General features: G+C 39.0%; 2 gene segments (V, D, J or C); both read left to right on the top strand.

Moving 5' to 3' along the window:
• The first annotated feature begins 213 nt into the window (after positions 1 to 213).
• Positions 214 to 15,510, top strand: part of LOC111718855 — an 83,499-nt gene continuing 68,202 nt past the window's right edge. The window contains 1 exon segment of the V gene segment in view: positions 214 to 315. Coding sequence covers positions 222 to 315 — 94 coding nt within the window.
• Positions 9,362 to 15,510, top strand: part of LOC100935631 — an 824,790-nt gene continuing 818,641 nt past the window's right edge. Inside the window, 2 exon segments of the V gene segment in view lie at positions 9,362 to 9,456; positions 9,677 to 9,971. Of these exon segments, the coding sequence occupies positions 9,402 to 9,456; positions 9,677 to 9,971 (350 nt within the window).

Here is a 15,510-nt window from a genome sequence, read left to right as displayed (position 1 = left end):
AAAAAAAAAACTAACTCAATACAGAGTCCCTAGGAGACTTTAGCCTGCTACCACTGTTTTGGGGAATAAACAGGATTATGTCATTTATGAGTTAAAAGTATCAACTTGAAAGGAAAGCTCTCAAGATCATTGTCTTTCTTATTTCCTCCTCCCCATGTCTGTTCATTTGCATGGTTCCCCAGGGACAGCCCAGATGCTTAAAGCCAGATAAATGCCAGCTCATGGGTGAGGTCTCTGCTCAGCAGCATCCAAGGCCAGGGAAGGAGATGGGGGCCCAGGCTCAGCTCCTCTGCTCTCTGCTGCTCTGGATCTCAGGTGAGGGAGCCTGCACAAGCCACTCTTCTGTTTGGCCATCTCTGAGATGTGTCTAGGAGAGATTAGGACAGAGGAAGAAAATTTCGCTTATTCACTTTTCCTTGTTCTTTCTGAATTTAAAGTCCAGGACAATGAAGTCCTATGGATCATGTCCTCTTCTTTTTTATTCCAGGTTCCAGGGGGGCCATTGTGGTGACTCAGTCTCCAGAATTGTTGTCAGTATCTCCAGGAGAGAGGGTCACCATTAGGTGCAAGACCAGCTCGGGTGTTACTAATGATATTAGTTGGTACCAACAGAAACCAGGGGAGGCTCCCAAGCTCCTAATTTATGAAGCAACCACCCTGCACTCTGGGGTCCCTGCCCGGTTCAGTGGCAGTGGCTCTGGGACAGATTTCTCCCTCACAATCAGCAACGTGGAGGCTAAGGACGCTGCAGTCTATTACTGTCAGCAGTACAATAGCTATCCTCCCACAGTGATACAGCCCCGAACAAAAACCTGCCCAGCAGCTGCTGAAGAAGGTATCAGTGTCCCAGGGGCATCTCCTTCCGCTTAGCTGGGATGGGGGCAGCTTATCTGGGCTGCCTCAGGGGAGGGTTCTAGGTCTCAGAGGAAGATGCTGGGGCTGTGACACGTTCTGATCTTGATTTCTTTCTCAGTCACTAATAAAGCAGTGACACAATCTAAATAATAAGTTCACACCCAAAAAGTGGGTTTCTTTAGCCCATATCTGACTAACTGTCCTCTTTCCAAATCCTTAGGAAGTGTTCTTATAGCCTTTTCTAGGAGATTTCTGGTATAGGAAGACTAACTAGTATAGGAGCAATGGACAGAGCTGCATACTGTCAGGAAGGTCTGAGTTCAAATCAATTATTTTCTAGTTATATGATGCAGGGCAAGTCACTTAACCTTTATTGCGATTTTCTTATCTGTAAAAGGGGTATCACAATAGCATTTGCCTGCTAAGGTGGTTGTGATGATCAAGTGAGACAATGATTATGAAATGTTTAGCAGTGTGTCTGGCACATAGTAAGAGCTATAGGAATGGTAGCTGTTATAATTTTTAAAGCCTCCAGTACTGGGTCATTACAGTTTGACATAGTTCTCATTGCCAGGAAGGTTGTTCTTAGGGTAAGTCTAAAGTCAGTCACTCTATCCCTTTTCATCTTTGTCCACATTTCTGTGCTTTGCTTCCAGGCAGAACATACTCTTATCACAGCCCTTTGAATGCTTGCAGGCAGTTACTACATGCCCCATGTTGAGCCTCCTCCAAGCTCAGCCTCCCTAGTTCCTTCAGACAACTTTCCCACCTCTTGGTCTCTGGTCTTTTCCCTATCCTGGCTGCCTCCCCTCTGCCTGGATCAGCCTGCTCCAGGCCATTCTCCACAAGGGCCCCCAGGAGGGAAAGCAGGATTCCAGGGGAGCTCTGATCAGGGCAAAGCTAGAACAGTTTGTGACCTGGGAGGGAGTTGCCCACCTCCTGACAGAGAAGGGATGGACACAAAGGACAGAGACACATGACAGACATGTCTACTCTGCAGATTCAATTTGTTGGACTCTGTTTATATGTGGTTTCACTGAGGCAGAACACCAGGAGAGCCTCTCCGTCTGCCAGACACTCACTGGAGTCTGGGCCCAAGTTCTGAAGAAGGAACTTAGGAGTACATGCCCATACTATGACACCCCTTTGGTTCATTGCAAGGAATCTACCCAAGCCAATGGGGTCCTTCTCCAATGTTCTGGACATCTTCAGGACAAAGAGGGGCCTATCGATCATCCAACAGTTGTCCTGTTCTCTTGCCACCTGCTATATTTGTGAGTTTACATTTGCATGATGTACCGTATCCTCTGCATTCTTATTCCATTTGTTCTTCCCTGCTATATGCCTTTCCACTGGCTTCTCTAAGCACCATAAGAAAAACAATAAATATAAAGAGTTCAGTCATGTAAATAAAAACAAAAAAAAACATCAGAATAAAACTGAATGCTTCATCCCTGGAATAACCAACTTGACCTGGAGAAGAGTTGAGTAAATGGACTTTAACCTGCTTTGTGTTATATTATTTTAATTTTGTGGTTAATTTTACTGAATTGTTTACCCTTTTCATTTTATACTATTTCTTAATTATACTTTCAGTGCATTAGAAAAGAGAAATATATTTTTAAATTTATATAAAAATAAAAGAAATAAAAATTAAGTCACAATAAAGTGATAAAAAAAGGAATATATGGATGGAACTCCTTCTTTATGGAAAAAAACAACCAAAAATATTGCCCATTTTTCTTTTCTTAGTTTGTATTTTAAATAAGGTCTTATTGAGTAGAAGAACAGGCAGAGTTTTTTTTTATTAAAGCTTTTTATTTATAAAACATATCCATGGGTAATTTTTCAACATTGACCCTTGCAAAACCTTCTGTTCCAAATTATCCCCTCTTTGCCCTCTTTTCCCCCTTTCCCCTAGATGACAGGCAATCTAATACATGTTAAATATGCTAAAATATATGTTAAATCCAATATATGTATACATATTTATAGTTATCTCACTGAACAAGAAAAATAGGATCAAGAAGGAAAAAGAAAACTGGGAAAGGAAACAAAATGCAAGCAAACAACAAGAACAGAAAGAGTGAGAATGCAATATTGTGGTCTATACTGAGTTCCCACGATCCTCTCTGTGGGTGTAGATGGCTCTCTTCATCACTGAACAATTGGAATTGGTTTGAATCATCTCCTTATTGGAGAGAATCATGTCCATCAGAATTGATCATCTTATAGTCTTATTGTTGCCATGTACAATGATCTCCTGGTTCTGCTCATTTCACTTAGCATCAATTCATATGAATCTCTCCATTTCGCTCTGAATCATCCTCCTGGTCATTTCTTACAGATAAATAATATTCATGTCCCATAACTTATTCAGCCATTCTCCAATTGATGGGCATCCATTCAGTTTCCAATTTCTAGCCACTACAAACAGGGCTGCCATAAACATTTTTGCCCATGTGGGTCCCTTTCCCTCCTTTAAGATCTCTTTGGGATACAAGCCCAGTAGAAAAATGGCTGGATCAAAGAGTATGCACAGTTTGATAGACTTTTGGGCATAGTTCTAAACTGCTCTCTAGAATGGTTGAATCAGTTCACAATTCCCAGTTTTCCCACATCCCCTCCAACACTCAGCATTATCTTTTCCTGTCATCTTAGTCAATGTGAGAGGTGTGTAGTGGTATCTCAGAGTTGTCTTAATTTGCATTTCTCTGATCAATAGTGATTTGGATTTCTAGTCATACGACTAGAAATAATTTCAATTTCTTCATCTGAAAATTGTCTGTTCATATCTTTGACCATTTATCAATTGGAGAATGGTTTGAATTCTTATAAAGTTGAGTCAATTCTCTCTGTTTTAGAAATGACACCTTTATCAGAACCTTTGAATGTAAAAATGTTTTCCCAGTTTATTACTTTCCTTCTAATCTTGTCTGTATAAGTTTTGTTCGCACAAAAACTTTTAAACTTAATATAATAAAAAATTATCTATTTTATGATCAATAATGATCTCTAGTTCTTCTTTGGTCACAAATTCATTCCTCCTCCAGAGATCTGAGAGGTAAACTATCCTATGTTCTTCTAATTTGTTTATGATATCATTCTTTATGTCTAAATCATGAACCCATTTTGTCCTTATCTTGGCGTACGGTGCTATGTGTGGGTCCATGCCTAGTTTCTGCCATACTAATTTCCAGTTTTCGCAGCAGTTTTTGTCAAATAGTGAATTCTTATCCCCAAAGCTGGGGTCTTTGGGTTTGTCAAACACTAGATTGCTATAGTCATTGACTATTTTGTTCTGTGAACCTAACCTATTCCGCTGATCAAAAACCTATTTCTTAACCAATACCAAATGGCTTTGATGACTGCTACTTTATAATATAGTTTTAGATCTAGTAGAATCACTTAAAAACTACTAGAAACGATTCACAGTTTTGGCAAAGTTGCAGGATACAAAATAAATCCACATAAATCATCAGCATTTTTATATATCATCATCAAAGTACAGCAGCAAGAGATACAAAAAGAAAATTCCATTCAAAATAACTGTTGATATTATAAAATATTTGGGAATCTATCTGCCAAAGGAAAGTCAGGAATTATACAAACACAACTACAAAACACTTTTCACAAATAAAGCCACTTCTAATCAGTTGGAAAAATATCAAGTGCCTATGAGTAGGCCAAGTGAATATAGTAAAAATTACAATACTACGGAAATTAATCTATTTATTTAGTAAAATACCAATCAACCCCCCAAGAACTTATTTTACAGATCTAGAAAAAATAATAACAAAGTTCATCTGGGAAAACAAAAGGTCAAGAATTTCAAGGGAATTAATGGGAAAAAAATTGCCAATGAAGGTGGCCTAGCTGTACCAGATCTAAAAGTATATTATAAAGCAGTGGTCACCAAAACCATTTGTATTGGCTAAGAAATAGTGGTTAACAATGAAATAGGTTAGGATCACAGGACAAAATAGTCAATGATTATAGCAATCTAGTGTTTGAAAAACCCAAAGATTTTGGGATAAGGATTCATTTTTTGACAATAACTGCTGGGAAAACTGGAAATTAGTATGTCAGAAATTAGGCATGGACCCACATCTAACACCACATACCAAGATAAGATTAAAATGGGTTCATAATTTAAACATAAAGAGTGATACTATAAGCAAATCAAAAGAACATAGGATAGTTTATCTCTGAGATCTGTGGAGAAGGAAGGAATTTGTATCCAAAGAAGAACTGGAACTCATAATTGAACACCAAATAGATAATTTTGATTATATTAAGTTAAAAAGTTTTTGTACAAACAAAACTAATGCAGACAAGATCAGAAGGGAAGCAATAAACTGGGAAAACATTTTTACATTTAAGAATTCTGATAAAGTCCTCATTTCTAAAATGTATAGAGAAGTGACTCAAATTTATAATAATTCAAGCCATTCTCCAATTGAAAAATGGTCAAAGGATATGAATAGCTAATTTTCAGAGATGAAGAAATTAAAACTATTTCAAATCATATGAAAAGTTCTCTAAATCACTACTGATCAGAGAAATGCAAATTAAAATGACTTTGAGGTACCACTACACACCTTTCAGATTGGCTAAGATGACAGGAAAAGATAATGATGAAGATTGGAGGGGATGTGGGAAAAATGGGACACTAATACATTGTTGGTGGAACTGTGAATGGGTCCAGCCATTCTTTGAGAGCAATTTGAAACTATGCTCAAAAAGTTATCAATCTGTGCATACCCTTTGATCCAGCAGTATTTCTATTGGTTCTATATCCCAAAGAGATCTTAAAGGAAATAAAGGGACACACATGTGTAAAAATATTTGTGGAAGCCCTTTTTGTAGTGGCAAGAAACTGGAAGTTGAATGTGTGCCCATCAGTTGGAGAATGGCTGAATAAGTTATGGTATAAAAATGTTACAGAATATTATTTTTCTATAAGAAATGATCAGGGAGCAGCTAAATGGCACACTGGATAGAACATCAGCTCTGAAGTCAGGAGGGCCTGAGTTCAAATCTGGCCTCAGACAATTAACACTTCCTAAATGTGTGACCCTGGACATGTCACATAATCCCAATTCTCAACAACAAAAAAAAAAAAAAAAAAAAAAAAAAGGAAAGAAAGGAAGGAAGGAAGAAAGAAAGAAAAGAAAAGAAAAAGAAATGATTGGGAGGATGATTTTAGAGAGGCCTGGAGAGACTTACATGAACTGATGCTGAGTGAAATAAACAGAACCAGAAGATCATTGTACATGGCAACATCAATATTAGATGATGATCAATTCTGATGAATTTGACTTTCAAACAATGGGATGACTGCTGTCAGTTCCAATAATCTTGTGACAAAGAGAACCATCTACACCCAGAGAGACAACTGTGGGAACTGAATGTGGATGACAAAATAACATTCTCTCTCTCTTTGTTGTTGTTTGCTTGCATTTTGGTTTTTTTTTTTACTCATTTACCTTCCTATTTAATCTGATTTTTCTTGCAGCAAGAAAATTGTGTAAATATGTTTATATATATTGGATTTAACATATATTTTTAAAATATGTGTATAACATATATTGGATTGTTTATCATCTAGGAGAAGTGGTGGGGGTAAGGAGTGGAAAAATCTGAAACACAAGGCTATGCAAGGGTCAATGTTGACAAGTTATCTCTGGGGCAACTAGGTGGAGCAGTGAATAGAGCATGAGCCTGAAGTCAGGAGGACCTGAGTTGAAATCTGATCTCAGACACTTACTACTTCCTAACTGTGTGACCCTGGGAAAATCACTTGACCCCAATTGCCCCAGCAAAGAAAAAAAAATTATATGTTTATATGTTTTGAAAATAAAAAGCTTTAAAATTTTAATTTTTTTGACAATTCAGCACAACTGAAAAAATAATTTAAAAAAAGATATATTCCTTTAAAAAAAAGAAAAATAACATTTTTTAAAAAGTATGCTTCAATCTGCATTCAGACACCACCAATTTTTTCTGTAGATATGGATAGCATTTTTCATCATAAGTCTTCATAGTGGTTTTGGATCATTGTGTTATTGAGAAGACTTATTTATTCATAACTGATCATCTTACAATATTACTGTTACTTTGTACACAGTACATTTCACTTTTTATCAGCCCAAGTCCTTCTCGGTTATTCTGAAAACATTCTGCTCATCATTTCTTATAGCACAAAAGTTTTCCATCACAATTACATCCACAGGTTATTCAACCATTTCCCAACTGATGGACATCTCAACTGGAAATCCATGTCTCTCCCTCCTCTCACCTTTGCTTAATCAATATTCTGACGATCCAAAAAATTGATGCAGGCATGCATATTACATCAGTAATAAATAATTTTTAATCTATGACAAAATGATCAATATCTTCTTTTTGTGACTTTATTTAGTGCTTATCATGTCCAGCTCCTCCTAAGGCTTTTCTTTTTTAAATGCATTTATCTATTTCTTTAAAATTGGGGGGTCCCTCTCTTAGTTGTTGTTGACAAAATTCTGGTCAGAGTCCTCTATTACCTGGAAAATAGTCATCTACCTGAGAGCCAGTGTGGCTTTAGAAGGGACTTAGTAAAAATTAAAAGAATTCATCAGTGGAAAAATAAGTGAAATATTCATTATATGGAGTGTGTTGCTTTACAGCCATATACATGGAATTTATATGGTGCTTTAAAGTTAGGAAAGTATCTTAAAAATATTAACCTTTCATCCATCCAACTGCACTGAGAGCTAGATGCTATTTTTATGCCCAAATTAGAATTGAGGAAGCTGAGATAGATAGAAGCTATGTGACTTGGCCAGGCTTTCAGAGCTAATAAGTGTTGGAGGCTGCATTTGAACTCAGACCTTTCTGCTTCCAGTACATTAACCACTGCACTGCCTGGCCATCACAAGGCAGCTATGGCTGACAAGTGAAGGTTTCAAAATAATGGAAATTCTCTCTTCTGAGGGCACATGTCTCATCTATAATTCGGCCTCTCTGTCCTTGCAAATATCCAGCTGTGCAACAGACATTATCTTGGAGCAGGAGAGAAAATACCACCCGAAGGCTTCGGGGGACATAAGGGCTGGAGGGAGGGATCGGGGTCTGGCTCTGGGACAGTAACGCTCATAGCCTGTGAGAGGGACTGGCCATGTGCAAGGCCAGGGCAGAGACAGGACATGGTCACGGGAAGGAGCAATGGGGGACAGCTGCTGAGCACAGCCATGACCCTGCCTCAGTAAGAAGTGCTAGGCCAGGGAAGGGCAGAGTCTCTGGGGAGGGGGCTGCAGTTTGAGGGAAACATTATGGCCCAGGGGAGAGAAGTTTTCTTTCACTTCTATATCCAATTCTAAGTTGTGATGGGTGGGTGTTTGTTCAGTTAGCTATTTTTGAGGCAGTCTGGTTGAAGTGACTTGCCCAGGGTTACATGGTTAGTAAATAGAAATAGCTGCTGGCACATCTGAACTCCAGGCACCCTGACTGCAGGGCCGGTTCTTGAACCCCTGTACCACCTCGTGCCCACCAGGTGTCTTTGAAAGGATCCCGTGGCTACTCTGCTTGCAGGGGAATTCAAAACTATTAAATTCCCAGATCATCTGTATGGATCAAAAAAGAAGGGAAACTGAGTTTCCCTTAGTGTATACGGGCCCATGCAAAGCTTGGTCTCTTATGCTGCCATTTCAATTAATGAATAAATAATTGACCAATACTGATTAGGCACTTGTTATGGGCAAAACTTTTGGTAAGAGCTGGAGGTACAAGGGAAATGGTCAGGTGGTCCCTTCTCCCCAGAAGCTCCCAGGTAAAGGGGAGATGTCACCTATTGGAGATTTCTGCTGCCGATTGTTTAGAAAGGCCTTGTAGTTCTCCAAGTAGAGCAATAAAGTGATGTGAATTCCTCTTCATTAAGGTAATTTCTTCTATTTAAATCATATCAGTTTCAGATGCTGAACAATTTTCCATTTCCAAGGACTTAGCAGGGATCTCCTTCAGTAGCTGGGGCAGTTAGGGAAACTCTCCAACAGAATTTTCACATCAACACTAGAAAATTACTCTGTTTCATTTTACTGACTCGATGCCTACAATTTTCTCCCTGGTGATCAGTCATGGCAATCTCTCTTAGTTAGTGAAGAGTATGATAAGAATCAAGCGTTATGGGCAGGTGCTTCAGTCTAGAAGGGAGAATAACCCTCTTGAAGTCACTGACCACATTTGTGAATCTCTTCCAGACTGATCCCATTCTGCTCCTGAGCTTTCTTGGCATCTCTGAAGTTTTCAAGGTTCATGAGACAGAGTAGGTTCTAAACCCACTGGACTATCCCCATCCCAAGGTTGCAGGAGGGGACTATCATGCTAATACAGCTATGTAGGGGAACTAGTCAGGAGGGGAGATCCCTGAGCCTGCCTCTGAGCAGAAGCCTCCCTCCCTGGGCTGTTTTGCATGGCTCACTCCCAGCCCAGGAAGCTCCCTGCTGAGAGCAGCTATAAAAAGGCAGCTGGGGAGGAAGGTGCTGGGCAGCTCAGAGCTCAGGCACATGGAGATGGGGTCCCAGGCTCAGATGCTCTTTCTCCTGTTGTTCTGGATCCCAGGTGAGTGAGGAAGAGCAGAGACAGGCCTGTCTTTTGTCCCTCTGAACAAGAGGGGGAAGTGTGGGATTCTGGGAGTCAGAGAGAAAATAAGGCTGTGTGCTGGGATCATGGGGGCAGGACCCAGCTCCTCAAGGTTTCATTCATTAGTCAGAGACATTTCTCTTTTTGTGAATATGGCCTGGCAGTGTTCTCACTGTTTCTTTTGTGTTTGTGATTCCAGATGCCCGAGGGGCCATTGTGCTGACCCAGTCTCCAGCCTCCCTGGCTGCATCTCCAGGAGAGAGAGTCACCATGTCCTGCAAGGCCAGTCAGGGTATTAGCAATTACCTGCACTGGTACCAACAGAAACCAGGCCAGGCCCCTCGGCTCCTCATTTGGGATGCAACCACACTGCACTCCGGGGTCCCTGCCCGGTTCAGTGGCAGTGGCTCTGGGACAGATTTCTCCCTCACAATCAGCAACATGGAGGCTGAGGACGCTGCAGTCTATTACTGTCAGCAATATGATAGCTCTCCTCCCACAGTGATACATCCCCGAACAAAAACCTGCCCAGCAGCTGCTGGGGGAGCATCAGGGCCCCAGGGGCCTCTGCTTCCCCTCAGCTGGGATGGGGGCAGCTTGTCTGGGCTGCTTCAGGGGAGCTTTCTGGGTCTCAGAGGAAGATGCTGGGGCTGTGATGAGTTCTCCCCTGATTTCTTGTCCAGCCAAGAATCCACAGAGTAGCTGGCGCTGAAATTGTCTGGTCCCCAGTGTCCATCACTTCTCTGCCAGGAGGGGCAGCACACTTACTTCATCATTGGTCCTCTGGAGACAGTGATTGCCTTGGTCATTTTATGGTCAGGATTTCTCCCTCATCTCTGCTGGATCCTTACCCAGACCCTGCCCTCTAACTGCAGGGGCCCCTCAATGCTCTATCTTGGCCTCCATCCTCTTCTCCTCTGTATCACTTCTCTTGGTGACATCATCAGCAACCATGGATTGAATTTCTATTGCTTTGCTGAGAAGTCACAAATCTCCCTCTCCTGCCCCCTTTTCTCTACCACCCTCCAAGCTGGCATTTTAGACAACACAAATTGGAAATCCAGTAGACAATGTATACTCGATGGGTCCAAAACAGAACTTGCTCTCTTTCTGACTTAAGCTTCCCCTTCTGCAACTTTTCCCTGTAAATGGGCAAATAACGGCCTTTGAAATAATCTCAGACTCATACTGAACTCTCCACTGTTTCTCCCTGCCTCCCCCCACCCCACACCTGAGTTCTATGCTGTAGCTTCTAGGGCGGATAGAGCACTAACCCCTCAGCGCCCCCCACTTGGGAGGGATCTAGTGAAAAATAACACACTACTATGTGACCTGGATGCTGACCCCACAAACACTGCTGACTCTCAGATCTGTGATCAACTAACAAGCAATAATAATGAGATGCTTAAAGTTGTCCCAGGTTCAGAACAAGATTCAGTGCCTACCACTTGACCTAGTGATGTTCCAGGCCTAAAAACACACCTCCAGAAGATTCCCCATGAGCTCTGCCCAAAGAATTATGGGAATTGCACCTGTGCACAAAGTCAGAAGCAGAGCACTCCTCAACTGCACCTCTAAGCCATAAAATTCAGTCACATGAAGCACCAGGTCCCTCTCACTTTCCCCTAAACATTTACTTTCTAGCTCCGGTTTTTTTGTCAACTTCTTTTGGAATCTAGCCTCCTTTATTTGGCAATGCAATTTTAATAAACTTTGTTCCCTGACTTAGAGATGGATGCCCTTTGAACCTCAATGTGAGCTGTCACCAAAACCTATTAATGTCCCCTTTGCAATCTCTCTCAGATATTCCTTTTCCTCTCCTGTCACCATCAAGATGGCCAGAGCTGCTGAGGAAGCTGCCTGCTCATCCTTTCCCCACCCTAATGCAGCCTCCATTCAGCTAACAGTGAGTTTTTTCAGAAGCTCCGGACTGACTGTGTCACCCTTCCTACCCAATGAATTCCAGGGGCTCCCTGTGGCCTCCAGAATCAAACACCAGTGTTTATGTTTGATATTTAAGGACTTTGATGACCTTTCATATAACTTTCCAGGCTTCTTTCACCCTGATGTTCCAGCACTTAATCTTCATTTCAATGATACCCGCCTCCTGGAGGAGCCACAAGCAAGGCCCTCCATCTGTTGGCTCTGACCATTTGCTTTGGGTGTCCTTCATGTCTAGAAAACTCTCCTCCTTTTTTCCATTTTTTGATTTCCTTTGTGTTAACTAAGATCCCATTTTTTTAGGAAGCCTTTCCCAACACCTCTTCATTATGGTCCTTTCCCTCTTCTAATTATTCTATTGATCCTTTATGCAGCTTGTTTTCTTATATCACTTGCCTATTTTCTCCCCATTAGATTGTAAGCTTCTTGAAGGCAGGCACTATTTTTTGACTGTTCCAAACCTCCCACCCACGGAACAGAGGCACCCTCTTCTAATATCATTCTATCCCATATCAATTCAGAGCCTTCCTTGATCTCAAAGATTTACTGTGGCCATTTAAAATTGTCTTGTTTTATTTTCCTGACTTACACTCTCATTTTTTAATCCCCTACTTCAATATTTTCATTTCTTCTTATTCCTTATTTGTTGCAGTGAAGCCACATTGAGACCTTTTGAGGTATTAATCCTTTCCTTTCCCTGTTAGGTCAATAACCTAACCTTCATAACTGATGGCCACTCTTTCTGGAAAGAACTGTTTGAAAGAGACATCAATGTCCTTGATTTTCTGGTAGATAGAATAAGCTTTTAATCAAGTCTATTCTTTCTGTGATCCTAAGCAAGGCTTCTGACCTCTCCAAGATCTAATAACAATAATAATTAATAATAATTAAGCACCTTAAGTGCTTAAGGTTTGCAAAGCACTCTTCACATTTATTTAATTTCTACATTTTATGTCTCTTCTCAGCAAATACTTAATGATTCTCTATCCCATTAAAGATCCATTTTATTCCTTGCATGATTATACTCAGATTAACAGGGAAAGTGGAAAATACCAGGAACCTCATACCTAAAACTCTTGTCATCCCTAGAAAGAAAAAAAATGTGGCAAAACCCCAGAAAGGAAGTATTTCAAGGCACAAGGAATGATTCAACTTGACAAAACATCAAGTAGCATCTAGTAAAAAACACAGAAAATCTTGGAAGACAATATTCCATAAGGCAATCATATGAAAATCAAATACTTTATTCTCCCAATCTGAGTTCAATCATGCAGGGAACAAAATTAACCTTTAATAGAAAGAGAACTCTCAAGTATTTTGAACAAGATATAATTACGTTTTTAATTTAATTTAATTTAAGGTGGAGCAGTGGATAGAGCATCAGTCTATAGTCAGGAGGACCTGAGTTCAAATCTCCTCTCAGACTCACTACTTCCTAGCTGTGTGACCCTGGGTAAATCACTTGACCCCAAATACCCCAACAAAGAAAAAAAATTATATGTTTATATGTTTTGATAATGAAATATTTTAAAATTTTAAAATTTTTTTAAAAAAATTCAGCACAACTGAAAAAATAATAAAAAATAAAAAGATATATTCCTTTAAAAAAAAAAGAAAAGAAAAATAACATTTTTTTAAAAAGTATGCTTCAATCTGCATTCAGACACCACCAATTCTTTTTCTAGATATGGATAGCATTTTTTGTCATAAGTCTTCATAGTGGTTTTGGATCATTGTGCTATTGAGAAGACATTTATTCATAGCTGATAGTCTTACAATATTACTGTTACTTTGTACACAGTACATTTCACTTTGCATCAGCCCAAGTCCTTCTGGGTCTTTCTTCAAACATCCTGCTCATCATTTCTTATAGTACAAAAGTTTTCCATCACAATTACATCCACAATTTATTCAACCATTTCCCAACTGATGGACATCTCAAATGCAAATCCTTCCCCTCAGCTGGGATGCAGGCAGCTTGTTTGGGCTGCCTCGGGGGAGGTTTCTGGGTCTCAGAGGAAGATGCTGGGGCTGTGATAAGTGTCCCTATGCAGAGACTCCTTTAGTCCTGTCCTTGCTAAGTTCTCTGGGAGGGGCTTCACCCCACCAATGGGGCCCTTCTCTATTTTTCTACACCTCTCAGTGGTTTTCAAACTTTTGTTCTCAGTATCTTCATGTTGTTAAAAAAAAAAAACTATTGAGGACCTATTCAAAGAGTTTTTGTTCACATGGCTATTTATTTAGCATATATTTAGCATAAACAGCACATATTTATAGCTATTTACTATATTAGAAATAAAAAATAATTTTGAATTTGTTGACCCTCTGAAAGGGTTTCAGAGACCCCAACAATTCTTTGGACTACACTTTGAGGACCAGTGCTCTAGAGCATTTGAATCATCCAACAGCTGTCTCGTTCTCTTGCCACCTGCCACATTTGTGAGTTCACATTTTAGATAAGATATTTATTTCTTCCCCTTCTTAAGAATTCTTTGTTTACATTTGTTCTTCTCTGTCACGTCTCTTCTTTGACTCTCTAAGCACTACTAGGAAAATATGAAATATAAGCACTGCAATGATGTAAATGAAAACCAAAACATCACAACAATGATGCTTCATCCCTGCAATCTAAGCTTAATTTGGGAGAAGAGTTGAGAAATTGGCTCTTATCCCTTTGTGCTATGTTGTGCTGATTTACTTGTTGATTTTTATTGAAATATATCCCCTATGTATATTTTTTTATTTTTCAGTATTTGTTATACTCCTTTGAGTATAGGAGGATCCAGGGATACATGTATAAATGAATTTTAAAAGAAAATATATAAATAAATTTAAGTCAAAATAAAGTACTCATAATATGAAATTTGTGGATATATCCATGTCTTCATTAAAAAAATTAAAATCATTGCTCACAATTTTTCTTTCGTTTTTGTTTTCAGGGGAGTCTTAGAAGAATTGGATGGGATTTGCTTTTGAATTAATACAAAAAGTTTATATAAATATATATGTAGAAATATTTTTTAAAAGCAGAATAAATAAAATTATCATAGAATTTTTAAACAATTATACCATCTTTGGGGGGAAAAATCCTACATATCCCACTCCCACATATAAATATTGTTTAAATGCTAAGGGTAAAAGAACCAAATGAGAATATCAAGATAAATCTATAAAGCATTTGAAAGAGAAATGTGATTTAAGTATACATGTTTAAGTGTTCATGATTTCAACAGCACTTGAGTGATGTATCATAATAATATACCTATCATATGAGGCCTGGTTCAAAGTAATAGAAACCCTCTGCAAGTACATAGGGCTATCCTTTTTATGTATGTGCATGTCAGCTTAATATTTTATTCTCTTTCAGTTGCATGTAACAATTTTTCATGTTTGTTTTAAAACTTGGAGTTTCAAATTCTTTATTTTCCTCCCTCTTCAGCACCACCCTTCTTCTTGAGAGGGCACATGTGAAGTTAATCCATAAAAGTCATGTTGTTAAAGAAAACATATACTCTACCTTATAAAAACTGAAGAAAAATATTTTTTTAAAAAATGTTTGTTTCAATCTGTGTTCAGACAGAAATTCCTTTCTAAATATGGATATCAACTTTGATCATAACTCCTTCAGAGTTGTCTTGGATTGTTCGATTGTTGAGAATGACAAAGTCATTCACAGGTGATAATCCAATATTATTCCTGTCACTTTGTACATAGTAAATTTCACTTTGCATTTCCAGGTTTTTCTACGAGGATCCTGCTCATCATTTCTTATAGCACAATAGTATTCTGTCTTAATCACATAGCACAATTTATTCAGCCATTCTCCAGTTGATGGGCAACCTCTCAATTTCCAATTTTTTTGCCCTGGAAAAGAGCTACTATAAATATTTTTATATGTAGATCTTTTTCTTTTCCTTCCTTTTTATTATGTTTTTTTGGGCAATGCATATCTAGTAGTGTTATTGTTAAGTGAAAAGATATGCATAGTTTTATAGCCCTTTGGGCATAGTTCCAAATGTCTCTACAGACTGGTTGAATCAGTTCACAGTTCCATCAATAATGCTTTAATGTCTCATTTTTCCTATATTCCCT

The sequence above is a fragment of the Sarcophilus harrisii genome, chromosome 2 (genome assembly GCF_902635505.1).
Source record: "Sarcophilus harrisii chromosome 2, mSarHar1.11, whole genome shotgun sequence".
NCBI lineage: Eukaryota > Metazoa > Chordata > Mammalia > Dasyuromorphia > Dasyuridae > Sarcophilus > Sarcophilus harrisii.
The sequence above is the reverse complement of the archived record's forward strand: the minus strand, read 5'-3'. Positions and strand labels throughout refer to the sequence as shown.